At 43.5% G+C, this 18,956-nt stretch overlaps 1 protein-coding gene across 3 annotated transcripts in view; it reads left to right on the top strand.

The window, feature by feature from the left end:
• The window catches only part of adam12a (ADAM metallopeptidase domain 12a), a 166,141-nt gene that overhangs the window by 65,876 nt on the left and 81,309 nt on the right, over positions 1-18,956 (top strand). For all 3 annotated transcript variants that reach the window (XM_072666630.1, XM_072666629.1, XM_072666631.1), the window contains exon 4: positions 11,439-11,517. In XM_072666630.1, coding sequence (XP_072522731.1) covers positions 11,439-11,517 — 79 coding nt within the window. The remainder of the gene's footprint in view (positions 1-11,438; positions 11,518-18,956) is intronic.

Genomic DNA, 18,956 nt, shown 5'->3' with positions numbered 1-18,956 from the left:
CTTGAGTCTTGTTAATAACTCCACCATATGTAGTCTCTAATTTCAATTAGCTGGCCATTGTTTCCCAGATATCAATCACCTGCACCCTATAATTGGTGCAGTGTGTGCTTTGCCAGTGTCATTTGTCACTTGCACATTACCCTTGATGGAACTTTATTGATTCTCTTTTGAACCTGGCTGGCCCTCAGGCATCAATCTCGAAGGAGACAGTCACCATGGTAATGGTAATGGGTGGTCTGTAATAGAGATCTCGAATGACTAGTCTGGCTCTCAAATATCGGCTGGAGGGATTCTGAGAACAAGTAGACGTTTATGATTATATGAAGGAACCGAGGGTCTACTTTAGTGAGAGAAAACACCAGAGAACAAAACCATGACCTGCTTCATCCTTGCCCTCAAGAAGACGGTCATACTGTCTCCACCACTCGTACGCCGGTCACAATACCAAGACCCCTTCCAGGACCTTAAAAACCATCTCCTTTTTTCTGTCTTTTGTTTTCTGCTGTGTTTCGGTCTGCTTTGATTGTGCAGAGATGGGTCAGACGGGACGAGTCCCTTTGCTTAGCTCACTGTTGGAAGCCGGACGTGCTTGTAAATAAACTTACGACCCGCCTGCTCTGCTTTGTTTCTCTGCTGTATTCATTCCGCCCTCGTTGGCTTTGCTGTTGTATAAATCAGGGGGTTCATGGTAACATTTATAATGCTGCAGACTGCCCCACTCTGCTGTGTTCGGGGCTCTGGCTTTTCGATATAAAAACATGGAGTCTGGCAAGAAATACGAAGTAGAATTTATCACTGTTCTATAAAGACTATAAAACTTTGTTTGGAAACAATAAGCAATACAGCTCATTGAATTGTCCATATTAAACGCAAGTTGCCAACTGCTTCCCAACTCTGGTTCAGCAGAAGCAGAAGGGATTCATCTCTCAATGCAAATGAACTCATTTTTCATCTTTACAACATATTGACCATTTGAGAAACAGTCGGATCTGGCAGTGCGAACACTTCAAGTTAATATCCTGTCAGACTGCTACTGTGTACATTTAGCTAATGCTTTAGTTGGCCGAGTACAAAGACTTGCCAAGTAAATGAAGTTCATTTTCAAGTTTACAATGTATTGCCCATTTAAGAAATGCTAACAGTGCATAAAGAAATGCTAGTTTCTGGCTGCTGTTTACATTCAGTTGACAAATTTACCCAAGTAATCGATAAAAGGTGCCCAGAATAGAGGTAATGAGAGTTCGGTACACTCAAACGCTGCCGTTCCTCCTTTAAAAGTTAGTAAAACAGCTAAAAAAAATGGGCAAATTCCAAAAACTAGCAAAAGCCTTTCAAGGCTAAATGCAACAGCAAGCCGGAAAAGGCTAAAAGCTAATGTAAGCCACAGAGTGGACATTAACACTACGTATAAGGGAGGCCTCAGGGATTACAGAAAGTAATTACAATGTTTTTGTTGCAGTGCTAAGCTAGGCTAGGTTATGCTGCATGGTTACTATGACGTAAATCAGCCAATCAGCCAATCAGAGCAGAGCTCATCTTTTTTCTGATGCTCACCATAAAAGGAAAAACAGTGTTTTACCCTGATTTACCAAATAACAGGGTGGTAAATAGGCCTGGCTTACTATTCATACACTAAAGAACAGGTTAAAATACTAAATAAATGCATAAACTCCGCTTGAGTTATACTATATGGACAAAAGTATTGGGACATTGCGCATACATTGTTCCTTCTGAAATCAAGGGTATTAAAAAGAGCTGATCCTGCTTTTGTTGGAATAACTGTCTCTACTGTTCAGGGAGAGTAGAAGAGTTTCTACTCGATTTTGGAGAAGCATTGCCGTGAGGATTTGATTGCATTTAGCGTCAGGAGCATTAGTGAGGTCACCCACCTCATCATCCACAACTCCCCAGCTCATCCCAAAAGTATTGGATGGAGCAGCACCATCCATGATTCCAGAGAACACAGTTCTTCCACTGCTCCACAGCTCAATGCTGGGGGGCTTTATACCCCTCTAGCCCACGCCTGGCATTAGGCAGCAGCATGGTGCCAATAGGTTCATGAATGTCCTAGACAAGCCATGTTTGTCTGTGTATTTGCACATCTGTGTCAGCAGCAATGGGTGCAGCTTAAAGTAGCTGAATGCATTCATTAGAAGGGGTGTCTGCAAATATTTGGACATGTAGTGTATTTAGCTTCTGAGCTTTCACAATGCTGCACAAGAAGCATTTCAGGAACAAGAGCTGTTGTTTTGTTTGCGTTCTCCTCTTCAGTGATGACTAAATGAATTCCTTTGTCCTTAGGCTCCGCCCTTGGCCACAAATGATGAAAAGTAGAATTACAAAGAGATATTTCTTCCACTCTTCCTTCGCCTTTCAAACGTCTGGCTTCTTTGTATGCTTCTGCTGTGGCGTTTTTGCTAATGCATAATGCATAAATGCAAAATAAAGAGCTCATAAAATATTGCAGTTGTCTGTGCGAAGACAGTCGCCACTTTGTCATATTTAACCTGTGAATTTCAACGGTGTTCCCCGATCAGGTTGTTGTGTGGTGCTAATGAGCTGGAAGACAGAAGGAAGATCAATGGCTATTGATTAAGCTGCTTTTATCACAGTGCTAATGAACGCGTGGTGTCAGTGCTGGTCTGTTCAGGCAATTACTAATGGAAGGTATTTCAGGAGGCAATATTGCTCTGATGCTCGCAGATTAATCGTGGTGCAGTTGAAGATAAACAAGACTTTGAATGTACTCTGTACAGCTGAAGGCAAAAGTTGGCCAAATTCATTTCTTTTCAATTGAGAAGTAATAAACACAGCCTCTGAGGCTAATCAAACATAAAACAATAGGTTTGGCAAATATTAATGCACAGTTACGTCATCATTCATAACAATAATCATCAAAGTTAAGAAATGGCAGTTCAGGAAGAGAACTCCTCATGTACTGGTAAGAAAGGCAAATCAAAACCCTCATATCGCTGACAGCAACTTTCAGGAAGGTCTTTCTGAGTCAAGAGGGTGGTGCACCGTTCTACTGTGCAGCATTGCTTTTTCCCCATTTCTCAATACAAAGTATACCAAGGTTGGACTAGCGTACTTGGCAAGACTTGATGCAGTGGGGGCGCAGTGGTTAGAGCTCCAGGCTATTATTTGACCAAGATGTGGGTTCGATACCCGGGCTCGGCCAGCTGCCACTGTTGAGCCCTGGAGCAAGGCCCCTCTCTTGGGCATATCATGCAAAAAATATGTTGTCCCTCTTTGAGCTGAGGTCATATGTCCAATAGTTTGATGACCAGTATATGGAACCCATTACCTTTCTTATTAATAATAATTTCTCCCAACTTGATATTTCCTTAACACACACGTCTCCTCCAATACATCCCTCCAAGCCAGCCACCGCCCCTTTTTTTCGAACAATGTGGCATCGCTGGGCGGCTGACTCGCTCTGAGGAAAGCTCCGGGACTGGTGGTGCAGCCTATGGTGGCCAACATCACTTTAAGAGTGATTCAGGAGAGCGCCAGTTGTGCTCTCTCAGACTCCAGCCACCGATGGCAAAGCGGCATGGCTTGGGATTTGAACTCACAACACCCCCTCCCCCCACAGTGTTGGCTCATTAAGCCGCTGAGCCACTCAGAGCCAATTGAATGTCTTTTTATTTGTCTTACTTCAACAACCCCAGCTTGTCAGGAAGCCTCCTGAAGAACTAGCAGGAGCCAAAGAACTGACCAAAGACTGTCCAGCTGACTCCTGTGAGACCACATCAAACGGCAACTCTCTGGGTTTGAAGTCCGTTCAGTGTGGACCGCACTCTTTCAACGCGATACGTCATCCTGAGTGCTGCCAAATGAGGCGAGACCAATTACGCCTGGTGTCCGTTTCCATAAACATTAATTAAACAGCTGGCTGTTTTCCTCTTCCTAAGAAAAGCACTGTCATCCTGCCCTTTTTCACTGAAAGACCAGCTCTTGCACCGTCTTTGGAAATCAATTGTGTTTCTGTCATCATTAACACAGAGGGCGGCCGAGCAATTTGTCTCCATACAGCCGTGGTCCTTAATGTTTTACCCGAAGTCTTGTCCACCATGTGAGCTGGTGTCTAGGGTTACTGGAAGCCTCTTCCGTGCTGATTGATCGATCCGCCGCGTGCCATTGATTGCTCGCTTGTAATTGCCTGTCTTGCATCATATCCTACTCGAGTTTATGTCTCCAGTGTTGCCGCTTTGAGAGCTGCCTTTAAAGATCATCTGTGGAATTGGAGAGTGCACAGGAGCGGCAGGAGGTAGAGGCTGTAGAAGCTGAAGAGAGCAGACACTGGGACCTGGAATTGCTTCTCTCTTTAAGTGTGAAAATAGCTGTTCTATTTGATAGAAGGCAATCACGCTTCATCACGAGTTTATAGAACTGTAAATCTTTCAACTTCAGTGTTGCCAGCGTTTCTGCTGTCTTGTGTACTGTTTTAGCGCATCACAAAAGTGCTCCAAAAAGCACCATCTTAATACAGAGATAAAATATATGGACAAAAGTATTGGGACACCTGCTCCGTCATTGTTTCTTCCAAAATCAAGGGTAATAAAAAGAGAATCTCCTGCTTTTGTTGGAGAAACTGTCTCCACTGTCTGGGGAAAAGACTTTCTACTAGATTTTGGAAGAGCATTGCTGTGAGGATTTGACTGCATCAGCAACAAAAGAGTCAGTGAGGTCAGGATGTTGGATGATTACCATCCCACCTCGTCCCCAACTAGTTTTGGATGGAGCCCAATCATTTCAGAGAACACAGTTCCCCTGGGGGTCTTTATACCCCTCTAGCCCATGCCTGGCATTAGGCAGCATGGTGCTAATAGGTTCATGTTTATCTGCTCCAGAGAGTCCTATTCTATTGGCATATATATATATATATATATATATATATATATATATATATATATATATATATATATATATATATAATAGAGATTAGACAAGCTGTGTTTCTGTTTCAGCGGTTGGTGAAACTTAAAGTAGCTGAATGCATTCACCAGAAGGGGTGTCCACAAACATCTGGACATAATAGTATAGTGTATGTGTGTATGTGTGAAGAACGAAGTCAATATGAAGGATCTTTACCAATTGAAAGGTTCTTCACACTCTCAGCGGCTGTGCGAAAGTGGTTCTTTATGAAGGGCGGCCGAGCAATTTGTCTCCATACAGCCGTGGTCCTTAATGTTTTACCCGAAGCCTTGTCCACCATGTGAGCTGGTGTCTAGGGTTACTGGAAGCCTCTTCCGTGCTGATTGATCGATCTGGTGCCAGAAGGTTCTTTATGGAACCACGAGCAGTTCTTCTGTGGCCTCCCTCAAACACTTGGAGTGTATATCTTAATGAAAACCTAATTAGATATTACTCTGGCTTATTGCACAACCTTCACGACTGCGCTACGGTCTAATTAGCTCTATTTTTACCTGACCCTCTGTGTTATACGTGAAATAGCATGTGGTCGAACAAGACCCTCGCCCTCTTTACCTTCTAATCATGTGATTTCAGAAGGTCGATGATAATTGAAGATAATTGGCACTTTCGATGTGAATGGCACACCCTGGCTTTTTAAATGGCTTGACAGTCATGTTTTAGTCAGTAACTACAATGAGCCTGTAAGTGACCATGGTGGTGTCTATCCCCCCGGACACATACTATCCCCCCCGACTGTCGTACTTATGTGCCAGGTTAAAATTTATGGAAAATATTTACTGGTCATTACTGAGACTTTTTTTTTTCTGGATAAAGCGTCGCTATTTAACTTTATTCATTAAATGTGAATCACATATTAGCCCAAGTTCAGCTATATAATGTTGTCGTAGCTATGCTGGCATATAACGGTAAAGCTATCAGCTATCAAGCTAAGATCAGCAGATAATCGGGATCCAAATAAAATAATAATGCCTGATAGCTAATACAGTCGAGGGGGTGGGCCAGCTATCAGCACTATTGGCTGTCTAATGACATAGTAGCACGTATTGGGTCCTAAATGGTTCTTCTGCAAGATGATGTCAGAGGGGATAGGATGTGTCATGGCAGAGGTATAGGAAAGGAATACAGCTCTGATATGGGTGCCTGGCCCAATGTGAAGCCTCAGCACATTGACAACAGCAGTGTAACATTAGCCGTATGATGTTAGACATATCAATGGCTAGTTCCCCGAACCCAAACTAGGCCAAAATCCTGGACTACATGTGATGTTTAACACTGAAAGACCATTCCTTTTTCAGTGTAGCCCAAAACTAAGCTCCCAAGCTTTAGTTTGTATGAGTCCAGCTTACATCATGCAGGGTTCCACTGAACTATGTATGAGACCTCTAAGCCCTAACACAGTGTTCCTGCATGGCTGTGCTTGTGCCCTTGAATCACAGTTGGTCTAAAAACACGACCATATGAGCTGAGCTGCCCTGTGGCCGATCCTGGGAATCAGTGTTTTTCACCTCCTTCAGCATTACTCATGAATATTTTCATATTCATTAGTTTTTCGCCTTCACAAGGTCTGGGGATTGCTAACAAGGCACGGCTACAGAGAAACACATGGACAGGGCAGATGATTCACGTCCATCCAGCCCTGTGTCTCTGAGTTTAATGAAGACATTGTTCCTCAGCAGAGAGAGAGAGAGAGAGAGAGAGAGAGAGAGAGAGAGAGAGAGAGAGAGAGAGAGCGAGCATTCGTTTACTGCCCCAGATGGTCTCAGAGGTTCGTCTGAATCTCTAATCATTACCAGCTGACTATGTTTTGATGGAGTATAAGACAAAAGAAGCCGGAGGTCACACCACAAACTGTTAATACCCCACTCACTAACCCCCTCGTTCAGGGATGCACAGATCTGGTCCTGTAGGTCCTGTAGGAGTTTTCTGGTGTGTTTGAGTAGGGCAGCTCCCACACTTTGCTGGACACCGACCCTCACGGGCTGGACTTGTGCATTTTAGCTCTAGATACTTTAGAACTTAGTTGGTGTGGCGCAACAGATAATACCTCTACCTGCCACTGAGCTGCCACACCATGTGGGAGGCTGGGGTTCGATTCCCGGTCTGGGTGACTATGCTGCGCTACACCAATAAGAGTCCTTGGGCAAGACTCCTAACACTACATTGGCCCACCTCTGTAATACGAGTAACCCTGGAAGTCGCTCTGGAGAAGAGCGTCAGCTAAATACCATCAATACCATCATAGGCGGCAGGGTGCTGATTTGACTTACTCCACACAAGATACAACAAAAAACAGCCAATCAGAACAGATGTCATTTACATACCTGTGAAAAGGTATGGACGTCACTTTTAATTTGGCAGTTCAGACACTCTTATGGCTAATATTGTTAATACCACTCTTATTGGCCAGTGGTGATTCAGCAGTTAGAGCACCAGGCTATTGATGACAGGGTTGTGGGTTCGATACTGGCACTCTGCAGAATGCCAAGAGGCCCTTAACCTTCTCTGCTCCTCAGGCCCAGGCCTTTCTGCCCATTGCTCAGTATTCTTGAGCACACTAGTGAGCCTGTGTGTGTTCGCTGCACGAATAGGAGGCCAAATAGTGTGTAGGGTTGCCTTGTCTTTATGGTTTCTCTACATACCAACAAGAATACAGCCATGCGATCCCCTCCATAGACAAACGCTACCAAAATAACGAGTCGCACTGAAGAACTCAACATGGCACTGTCATAGGATTGCACCTCCTCAGGAAGTCAGTTCCTCAAATTTCATCCCTGCTAGAGCAGCAGCAGTGCTGTAAGTATCATTACGGTGGAGTGGAAATGTCTAGGAGTAACAACAGCTCAGGCATGAAGCGGGAAGGCAACACAAGCTCACAGAATTTGGCCTGCTGTAGGATGCAGAGCAGGAAAAGATTCAGTTCTTGGTTTGGTTGCAACGTCCACTGTACACAACATCAGCTCATGAACCTTCCTGGATTGGGGTTCCTTGGCCGAATTGGTCTAAAGCATACCATAATTGGACTCTACAGTGATGAATCATGCTTCATAGATTATTAGTCTGACGGATTTATAGCAGATACCAGCAGAATTGCATGTGCCATAATTGGTAGTTCCATCTGTAAAGTTTGGTAGAGGAGGGATAATGGTCTGGGACTGTTTTTGAGTCTTGGACCCTGTATCCAGTGAAGTTACGGTGACATTCTGGAAAACTTCTGGAATATGCTTCTAGCTTTTTGGCAACAATTTGGGAGGAACATGACTGGCCGGCTGAACTTTACTGAACACAGTACATTTGGGATGAATTACAGGCTTGGTGCAGCTGTAATTACTAAGCTTGGGCCCAACATCAGTGCTCAACGTCCCTAATTCTTCTGTGGCTGAATGGAAGTTATTCTCCCCAGCCATGTTCAAAACTATAGTAGTCAGCAGGATCCAAATCCATGTAAATGTTAATATTTTGGAATGAGATGTACATATGAATGTGATGTTCACATGTCCACTTACTTTTGAACGTACAGTGTGTGTGTAGGAGTCCCAGAGCGTGGTACGATCCCCTACACTTGACCCTACACTAATCGCAATTGGGCATGGTACAAGGCAACCGGGCCTAGTGTGAGTACACTCTGAGAGTCGATATATGGAATTTCCCTTCAGTAGTCTACTCGAGGATATTTGACCTCAGCATACCCCTGCAATTATTAATAATTAGATTTTCAAACAATGAGGAATGAAAGTTTGCTCACGTCCATGAAGAACGACAGCACTGCTGTATTCAAACACTGAGGGTCATACAGCTCTCTGTTCTCCACTTTGGGGGTCAGGTTCTCCTCGTCCGTGTTTTGAGAGCTGATGACGGTCTTCATCGCTGTGTTTTTGCTGAGGTGGAACATCAGCGTGAAGCTTCAAACACAGAAACGGGCCGTCGGCGCCTTGTTTTTTTTGTGTAGTGGGAGTGTTTGGGAGTATCTTTGCTTGTTGTCAGTTCCTTCTTTTTGACAGGTTCATTACCCATGGCTTGCTACTCTTGGTTATTACTTTGCTGTTGCTAGGTTACAGCAGAGAAAGGTGGACTGATACACTATATGGACAAAAGTATTGGGACACCTGGAGTAACTGTCCCAGTACTGCTTGTGAAAGAAGGCTTTCTACTAGATTTTGGAGGAGCATTGCTGTGAGGATTTGATTGCATTCAGCAACAAGAGCATTAGTAAGGTCAGGATCTTGGATGATGATCACCCCCCCAACTGCACCCCAACTTTCCAAAAGTACTGGATGGAGCCCCAACCATCATTCCAGAGAACACAGTTCTTCCACTGCTCCACAGCTCAATGCTGGTGGGGGGCTTTAGTCAAGTCAAGTCAAATTTATTTGTATAGCGCTTTTTACAACTGTTGTCATCACAAAGCAGCTCGTCACAGCATACCCCTCTAGCCGACGCCTGGCATTATGAGGCAGCAAGGTACCAGTGGGTTTGTGTTTATTTATCTGCTCCAGAGAGTCCTATACCATTGGCAGTACTTTTCACATCTGTGTCGGCAATGGGTGCAACTTAAAGTAGCTGAATGCATTCGTTGGAAGGGATGTCCACAAACATTTGGACATGCATTGAATTACAGGTGTCGTTAACAAGAGATACTCACTGTACCCGTGTTATGTCAGTGCTCTATTCACAGGCTGGGTTGTGGTACACACTAAACTGTGTGACCCCTCACGTTATACGCTGTGTGACATTAATTAGCTGCCGTTAGCTAGCACACACACATCTGCTGTCAGCTGTCATGCTAATAAACAACTGGTGCAGTCTGAATGAGGGACTTGCGGTACTGACAAAGCGAACACTTAATTAAAACAGGCAGGAGCTTGTGCCCTATAGACACTTACCAATTACAGATGGATGTATACATACATTGTTGGGTAAAAACAAGTCTACGAGTCTACAGGGAAATCTGACAAGGAGACACATTTATTATCCTCTATACAAGCATAGATAGAGTAAGATGTAAGCAGGCATGCATGCATGCATAGGTATTAGCTTGTCTTGAGAAGCACATGTGGAGTAATTGGTCATCTAGTTATCATAGAGAGTACTGTGTACTGCCAATCTTCAGGCAGAGATACCCAGCAAATGGGGAACCAACCAAGGCTGCTAATCAGAATAATTAATAATAGATCCATGAGAGATCAGACCTAGCAATTGACATTTTCTTATGCTGTTACAATTCCTGATTACCAAGCATTTTCCGCGTGAACTCAGCTTAGTTTAGTCTAAAGTTCTCCTAACTCACATGTTTTGTTTCTGCACCTCAGTATCAGTTTACAGTAGAGACTGTATAAGACGTTTAGTGTGAGGCTCCGCCCCTTCAATATGTTTACTGTTTATTTTGTTTTTGATCTGCATCTTAGAACTTCCCCCTTATAACATGGAATAGGGAAGGCCTTCCCGTTCTCAGACTCTTGAACGTGGAGGGCTGTTAGTGGTTGATGGGATTTGAACTTTGAAAGCAGGCAGTTAGACAGTCACTCCACTCTGGAGCTCTGAAAACCTGCACATTTCTGTTTCCATGAAAGAACAGAAAGGTATGTTTCCTCAGGATTAAGTTTTTGTGTAGTGTAATTTCACAGCTCTAGACCGGCCCTACGGTCTAACTGCTGCTCATCATCAAGGGTGAGGAGATCATATAGTTCATATCCCAGCTACGTTTCAGATGCAGCTCATTTACTAATATTTTTGAGGCGTAACTCCGTCTATATTGTTGACCAAACTGAGATGCAGAAGTAAAAGATGTAAGGTAGGAGAACTTTTGACTGAACTATGTTCAGTTGGCCCTCTTCTTAAATTCGCCTTGGAAGGCACTTAAGGCGTATAAGATAATACCCACGTTTTATATCATAATAGTGAAAGATAATCTAAGCCCCAAACCTGAAAAAAAATATTTCAGATTTTAGAAATTCTTAATATTTCCTGTAAAATTAGACCTTTACTCATGTGGATGATTTGTTCTGGTGCTTGAAATGAGTTTACCACAGTCTAAACTTCACAAAAGCAGTGAAATATATAAATAAAATAGTATATAAACACCAAGAGGCAGAATATTTTCTGAGAATCCACCAATTACAGACTGGAGGCAGATGTCGGACTCCCAAATCCCCAAAGCTGAGTTGAAAATGAGTAGCTCAACCCGTCTTCACAGCCTCGTACCTCCGGATATGACTCACATACCATCTTGCAATGAGATACAATGGAAAGGAGGAGCGCTACAGATTCAGGAAATGTGTGAACTGCATTTCTGCGCTGTAATTTTGCAAAGATATTAATAGAACCATTGAGAAACATCGAATTTGACACTCCTCCAAACCCCTCTGTAATCAGTTACTGCGTTATTTTATGATGGCTTGGAGTTGCAGCTTTTACAGTCAGATTACTGCCAGAGTCCGAGATTTGAAAATGCCTTGCTTATCGCTTCATTTTCTTAGTGTGTGTGTTTGTGTGTTTACTAGGGGCCTGTTTGCCAGTCACTACTCCGAGACACACTACCTGGAGGGTGGAAAAGCAGTCACCTCCTCGTCCTCCTCCACAGTAAGATCATTTCATTTCTCTGCTCTGAATTCTTTCTCTTAACAGTTACTCTAAACCATCCGCCATGGGTTTGTCATGATTCTGAGATGAAAGGCAGTGAGTGAGTTAATTACCTGCAGTAAAGACTTTACAACTCCCTCAGCGAATATAAACACACAGTCCCTCACACACACACATTCCTGGTCTCTCTCTGCCTCTCTCACACACTCTGCTTGTGCATATTTAGTATATAAGAGTATATTTAATGTAGTGGTGTCACTAATTAAAACACTAGCTAGCAGGAGAACCAATAATTGTGAGGTATGCCTAATAAACTGTCTAGATGAGCTTCAGTCTCGAACGCAGAAGCTTTAATAGAGAAAAAGCTTCAGCAGCTTTTTAAGAGATAAATGGACGATCAGTTATTGGGCTGGATTAAGCTAAGAGCTAAGAGAGCACCTGCTGTATGTGTGCGTGTGTGTGTGTGTGTGTGTGTGTGTGTGTGTGTGTGTGTGTAAGATAATGAGAGTTAGTTATGAGATTGAATTCATATTTCAGCATAAATAAAGAATAATCGACTCTCTGAGCTCAACAGTAGAGACACTGTGTTTACATCGCTCAATAAAAGCCCCAATATGTCACTAGCCTCTGTAAAGAGAGAGACCTACGGGAGCAAGTTAAGGCCAAACTGGGTAAGAGTATTAATTTGCAATAAATAAAGGTAACTGGTCAAAGTTTACGGCACAAATAACTGATAAAGTCTTGTATTAGGATATAATTTAATCCCAGAATGCAAAGTAAGAGGTTACTTTAATTAATAATCTGCATACTTCACCTTAGTCTGCACATCTCTCTACTGTAATGTGTGAAATCCGGTTCACTCGTGAGCTCTCCTGGAAATTTCCCAGGAATTGTTCATAGCCTCCTGCAGGTAAACAGATCTGGTCGACTTGAGCGGCATTTGAGCTTTGACCTGTGTTCACACTGAACCCCTTCTTGATTAGGTTACCTGTAAATACTGGGGTAGATGTGAGAGGGGCTTTAGCTTTAGCTCATCCTCCTCCTCCTCTGTTTCCTGTATCTCCTGTGTCTTGTCACTGTGTCTCCTACATGCACAAATCCTGATCACTAGATAGGCCACTTTTATAGGAACGGGATTCCACAAGGTGGTGAACACCTGATTTCGGACACCTGGGTATGTGTCTGAGTGTTCCTCAGAGTTCTTCAGCTTGAAACTCTAGAGGAACCTCTTAAGGTGTTGGTCAAGTATCTCCACACATACAAGGGATTTGTTTCCGGCTGTTAGCGTCTCTCTGGTATTAACAATATACAGCTACTCTACATATAATTTACAGACAGTACACAATACACAGAGAACAACAGTACACACAGTATACACAGACTATACCAGGACATGTCTATACAGTGTGCTTTACAGTGTTATTCAGCAGTATGCAGCACTGTACAGATTAAATATGGTGTAAACACAGCAGTGAATACATGTGTGAGATGAGTAATGGTTAATTAATATCAGTAGTATCTATGGCCTGTAGCTGATGATGGTGATCAGCTGTTGATGAAGGTGATGGCCTGGTCTGATGTTTCTCTGACCCCAATGAACGTCTTATGCTTTTAACAGTGTAGAGCACTATATAGTGAATACGGCACCGTTTTTTGGGCACAGCTTCAGCGGTTAGAGCTCTGGGTTATTGATGACAGGGTTGTGGGTTCAATACCTGGGCTCGGCAAGCTGCCACTGTTGGGCTTTTGAGCAAGGCCCTAACCCTATCTGCTCCCCGGGCGCCGCAGCAATAGCTGCCCACCCCTCCGGGCATGTGTGCTCACTGTCCACTGTGTGTGTTTCACTGGTGTGTATGTGTGTGTTACATTTAAATTTACAGCATTTAGCGGACACTCTTATCCGGAGCGACTTACAAAAGTGCAAAGTGCTATTTACCCAAGAAAACCTCAGCTAGGTTAGACTAAAAATTCAAAGATCCTCCAATCTTAGACTCTACTAAACACAAGTCAGTAAGGAGACCATAGTACTCTTCTCTTCGCCTGAGTACTCTCAGAAGAGGAGGGTCTTCAGTCTGGGTTTGAGGACAGTGAGTGTTGGACTCTGCTGTTCAGGACAGTAAAAAGGCTGGACGCTCGTCTTCTGTGGATCTTAAAGGATGGCGGGTCGAGCTGAGCCGTACTTGAAGCTGGAAGGGCTCTTGGTGCAGATCAGGCTTTTTTGACCATTACCATCAAGTACGGAGGGGCTGGCTGGTCCAGTCTTGGCTTTGTAGGCCAGAGTCAGGGGTCTGAATCTGATGACCTGGGCAGCAGCTACAGGAAGCTACAGTGAAGAGAGAACACAGCAGCAGAGGAGAGACATGGCTGAATTTAGGAATGTTGAAGACGACCCGTGCCGCTGCATGTGTGTTCTTCTCATACAGCTTCATATATAGGTAAGGTGAGTAGTCTGATGGTAGTATTTCCTGGCTAGGTTTATAGCCCTTTTTCTGTGCTACTACATCTCTCTTTCTCCCTCCTTTGCCTCTCTAATTTCTCTGTTAATGGTTCATTAATACCGTTGTCTCACTTTGGCGCTTCATCCTAGCTAAGAACCAAAATCCGTGTCTGGAGTGGAGTGTATGCTCAGCCTGTCGAACCCATAAACTGTTAATTGCTGATATTCTCACCTTTTCCCTCATTTAATTGATCTGATCACGGTGGGACAGCTGTGATATTTGTCCCCAGCTGTATTTAGTGGATCAAGCCTCGACTTGGATTGTTGTGCTAACCTCCGTTTAGGCAGACAGAGTGTGTGTGTGTGTGTGTGTGTGTGTGTGCCTCTCCTCCGAGGTCTGCTCTGGGTCAGTGAAACATCAGCTGTGCTGTTTCACAAGACTGGAGAGAGATTTGATTTCAGAGCTGCTTGTGCTTGTTTGGCTGCTCCGTCTCCTGCTCCTCGGAGACGGGGTGTGCTGACAGCACACTTTTTTTCCTCCCCCTCGCCCCCCGCCCCCAACATGGAGTGTTGTCCCTTTATTTCCAGGCAATGACTGTGGATCACGTTATCCAGACTCTTGACAGCTTCACGTTCCCAACAGGGTGGTGCCCCAGAGGAACGTTATTGAGAACTTGTGATTAGACAGTGTGCCGTGAGATTGCAGAATAAACCAGAACATGTGAGAAGTGAAGACACCCAGCCAGGATACTCTCTCCCGAAATAAACACACCCTCCTGCACTCACCTACAGACACACTCGCATGCAGACGGTCCAGAAGAACCTGGACCAGGGCTGAGGTTTACTAATTTGGCTGTCGATTTGAAGGGTATTCAGGTCTATAATGGGTGAGAGGTGTAGTCTTTTTTTGATACATAGCCTCTGCGGTTAATTAGTGCCATAAGTAATTGGACATCTGCTGACTGAAAGCAACAATATGTAGCAGTTTTTTGCCATCATTTCTTATTTTGAGAAAATCTATAATATTTACTCATTCCTAGATGTTTTCTCTCTGTTGAAGCAACAATTTATGAAGCATTTTAACCTGAAAACAGCAGCTTCCGAATCTTTGAGTTGGGTTGATGCTCTGTTGACTGTAACGGAGAGAATGGCGTCTTTGTCATTGCCACTCTAAGCTACTAATGCACTGTTGAACTGGAACGGCTGATATTCCTGCTTTACACTCTCAGCAATAAAGGTGCTTTAGATGGTTCTTCAAGGGATGCCATAGAGAGGAACCACTTTTGGTTCCATAAAGAACCATGTGTGGGAATAAAGTGCAAGTATTTGTTACAGTGAAATGTGCCCCCTGCATTTTACCCATTTGTGGTAGTGAACACACACACACACACACACACACACACTAGTGAACTAGGGGCAGTGAGCACACACACACACACACCCAGAGCGGTGGGCAGCCAACTCCAGCACCCGGGGAGCAGAGAGAGGGTGAAGGGCCTTGCTCAAGGGCCCAACAGAGGCAGCTTGCCGAGCCCGGGAATCGAACCCATAACCCTGTCAACTACTGAGCCACCACCACTGCCCTAGAGAAGCTTTAAGAGGCCCAAAAACCTTCTTTAGCAATTGAATGGTCACATTTATGGATCCAAAAAGTGGATATTTTAAAGCATCACTCTTTTTTTACCTTTTGTAGCACCTTTGTAGCATTTTTAGAGTGTACTACCAGCAGCAGGAGTGTACTTCAAGCACAGGACTCCAGATTAGCTCCAGTTCACCAAATGAACGAGCTCATCCTGCAACAGTCATGCCATCACCCACAGATATAATCACAAACCACAGTAGTGTACTCCACTTCTTTCCTTCCTCTATCATTAAATGGGTGACCATAGCCTGCCTCAGCATCCTGTAGTTGGTCTAAACCGTCCAAAAAGGTTTCACACACTGAAAACCAAGCCGAACCATGCTTCAGTTTGACCAAATTCTGGTCCTTCGGTACGGACCGTGGTCTGAGGCACCCTTCGCGCCTTCGAACTGAAATGTCTGAAGGTCCGGACCAAACAAGGCAGGTGTGGAAGCAGCCATCTGCTGTGGAGCGCTGTGCTCGTCCTCTCAGGCACAGTACGTACGAGTGTGTCAGCTGTCAGCTGTAGTCTTTGTGGTTAGCTGGAGTGCAGATCTTCACAGGATGTGAGAGACAATGGCGAGTCAGTCGGCCTTAGTTGGTGCGAGTTCGGCCTTGTCAGCTTGGTGTGTCTGGGCCCATTCATTCACATGCCACCATATTTCACAGATTCTGATCTTCACACTTTCCTCATTCTATCACTCTCCATTTTCAGCTCAATCTTCTTCTTGCCTGATTGTAAGACTTTGATCCAGAGCTCTGCAGGCTTTTCTGCTGTAACCCGGCCTTTCTGTTCATTAGGTGTACCAGTGTTTTTGGTCTGGCAGGAAACTCTCTGAGGTCCCGCTTATGTATTCTTCTGTTTATGGTAGTTTATGACATATCTGTGCCTGTGGAGTTTTTTTTTTCTTTATGATTGACAACATTAATATGGCTTTTGTGGTTGGCAAGGTTGTTCTGTCTGTTGGAGAATTCTTGCTTGTATTAATAATGTACAGTAGATTTTTGGACACAGTGTTTTGGCTTTGTCTCTGATTTATTCAGATTTTTCAACTTTATGACGACTTGGTTTACTGGCATTGACACGTATTTGGTCCATGTTTTAAGAAACAACACTAATAGAGCCGAGATGAAAGTACTTAGGATTTTCACATGCAGTCTTTTTTTTTTTTTTTTTGCTTTCTTGAACATGAAGTAATGGTTCAATAATACAGCCGGCTGGAAAACAATTGGTTCTTACTTATAGAGACTTAAAATGAAGAGAGTATATATATATATATATATATATATAAACAGGACTTTCATCTCTAGTCTCTTTATTTCAAGACTCTAAGTAATTGGAGAACCAATAGTTTTCTAGCCTGCTATATATATATATATATATATATATATATATATATATATATATATATATATATATATATATATATATATATATAAAACAAAAGAATTAGAGAGAATTAAAAAATAGTTGATCCTGCTTTTATTGGAGTAACCGTCTCTACTTTCCAGGGTAGAAGAAGGCTACTATTTGATTGCATTCAGTGACAAAAGCATTAGTGAGGTCAGGATGTCGGATGGGGGATCACCACCCCACCTCATCCCCAACTCATCCCTAAAATATTGGATGGAGCACCACCATCATTCCAGAGAACACAGTTCTTCTTCCACTGCTCCACAGCTCAATGCTGCTGGGGGGCTTTATACCCCTCTACTAGCCCATGCCTGGCATTAGGCAGCATGGTGCCAATAGGTTCATGATGATCTGCTCTAGAGAGTCCTGTTCTATTGGCAGCTGTATATATATAATGTGTGTGTGTGTGTGTGTGTATATATATATATATATATATATATATATATATATATATATATATATATATATATATATCCTTAGGGGTCATCCTGTAGTTGCTAAGCTACAATAGCGTCATAGCTGTCGAGCAACTTTGCTAGCTACAGGCACAATGTGCTGCCAATTACCCCTTAAGAAAGTGGTCTACTATCAACTAGAAGGTGTGGTGCTGTTCTGTCTTGATCATGTCGCTCCATAAAATTATAGGCCCAGTTTAAACCCGTAGCGCAGCAGTTATTGCTGGTGTTTTGGTTGTACTGGGGGGGTTTGAGTGATGGGATTTGAATCTGGTTTAAATGAGTCTTGACCTTGAGCCTTGACCTTATCCCGAAATAATCCTGATACTCAAGATGTGTAAGGGTGTAAACTGGGTCATTGTGTTGAAGGTATAGTAAAGCATTGACTGAATCTGCTAGTATTTACAGCTACTGAAGGTAATAGGGCTAAACAAAAGTAATACTGTTGACGCAGGACACTTGACCACAATACGTCAATTTCTTTTTTTTCTGGACCAGTAGGCACAAAAGACCCTGAGACTCCCATTGTAAACATTGAAAAAAGCACCTCAGTCCATGAATAATGTGCACAGTGTGAAACTTCCTACCCGCTACAGTATATTGATACACCGGTTACCTTTCCAGCTTAAGCTCCTTAGATATTGACATCCTAAGGCCTATTGTTTAGTAATTGTATGGAAACAATGCAAAATGATTGCACTATTATTAAGTTGCGGGAGTGACGGGACAGAAGTCCCGGGTGTGTGGATGTTAAGATGTGGACATTTTAATTAAATATCAGAGAGGACAAAATCTGAGGTGCGCCTGTATCTGCTGGGTTATGATAATCAGTGTGTTATGGCCAAATATTGTTCCTGCCCTAGGCAACAGACCTGCTTATCTCTCGCATTAAACAGGGATGATCATGCTGAAGGATTCCAGCAATTCATGGGAGGAGAAGATACTAGATCCATTATTTCGTGTGTCCACACAGGAATTTGCTTACTGGGACGTGGGGGTGTGTATGTGTGTGTGTTTGTGTGATCATGTCCTGTCAAGTGTCCATCCACATCCGTCCGCGTCCATTCATGAACCCTGACCCTTTCTCCTTCAATTAGCCTGTAACACAGCCTGATGGCAGGCAGCCCTGAACTCAACCCACCAACTGTAGCTCAGTGTGAAACCTGAGCAGAGCAGGACTCTGAGCCTCAGTGTATGGTTATGATTAAGGGTGACTCAGTGGACTGGTGTATTAACCAAGGCCATGAATAGAGATTTCTCATACAGAGCTGCTCTCCGCTAATAAGCCAGCGCTATTCCCATGCCTGCTGCAGTAATCACTCGTCCTTGTGTGCGACATTAATTCTCTCCATGTGAAGAGGCTGCAGGCCTTTCCTGTTTCGCAGTAGTTTGCTTGCAGTCCATTCTGTGCAGCTAGAAAATATAAAAACTTGGTACTGCTTCTTGAAGCAAAGCCGAAAAGCTCTCAAATCAACTGTTGTGGCGATAGGCGATAATATCTTTGATATTATA

This window comes from Salminus brasiliensis, chromosome 22 (assembly GCF_030463535.1).
Source record: "Salminus brasiliensis chromosome 22, fSalBra1.hap2, whole genome shotgun sequence".
Taxonomy (NCBI): domain Eukaryota; kingdom Metazoa; phylum Chordata; class Actinopteri; order Characiformes; family Bryconidae; genus Salminus; species Salminus brasiliensis.
The sequence above is the reverse complement of the archived record's forward strand: the minus strand, read 5'-3'. Positions and strand labels throughout refer to the sequence as shown.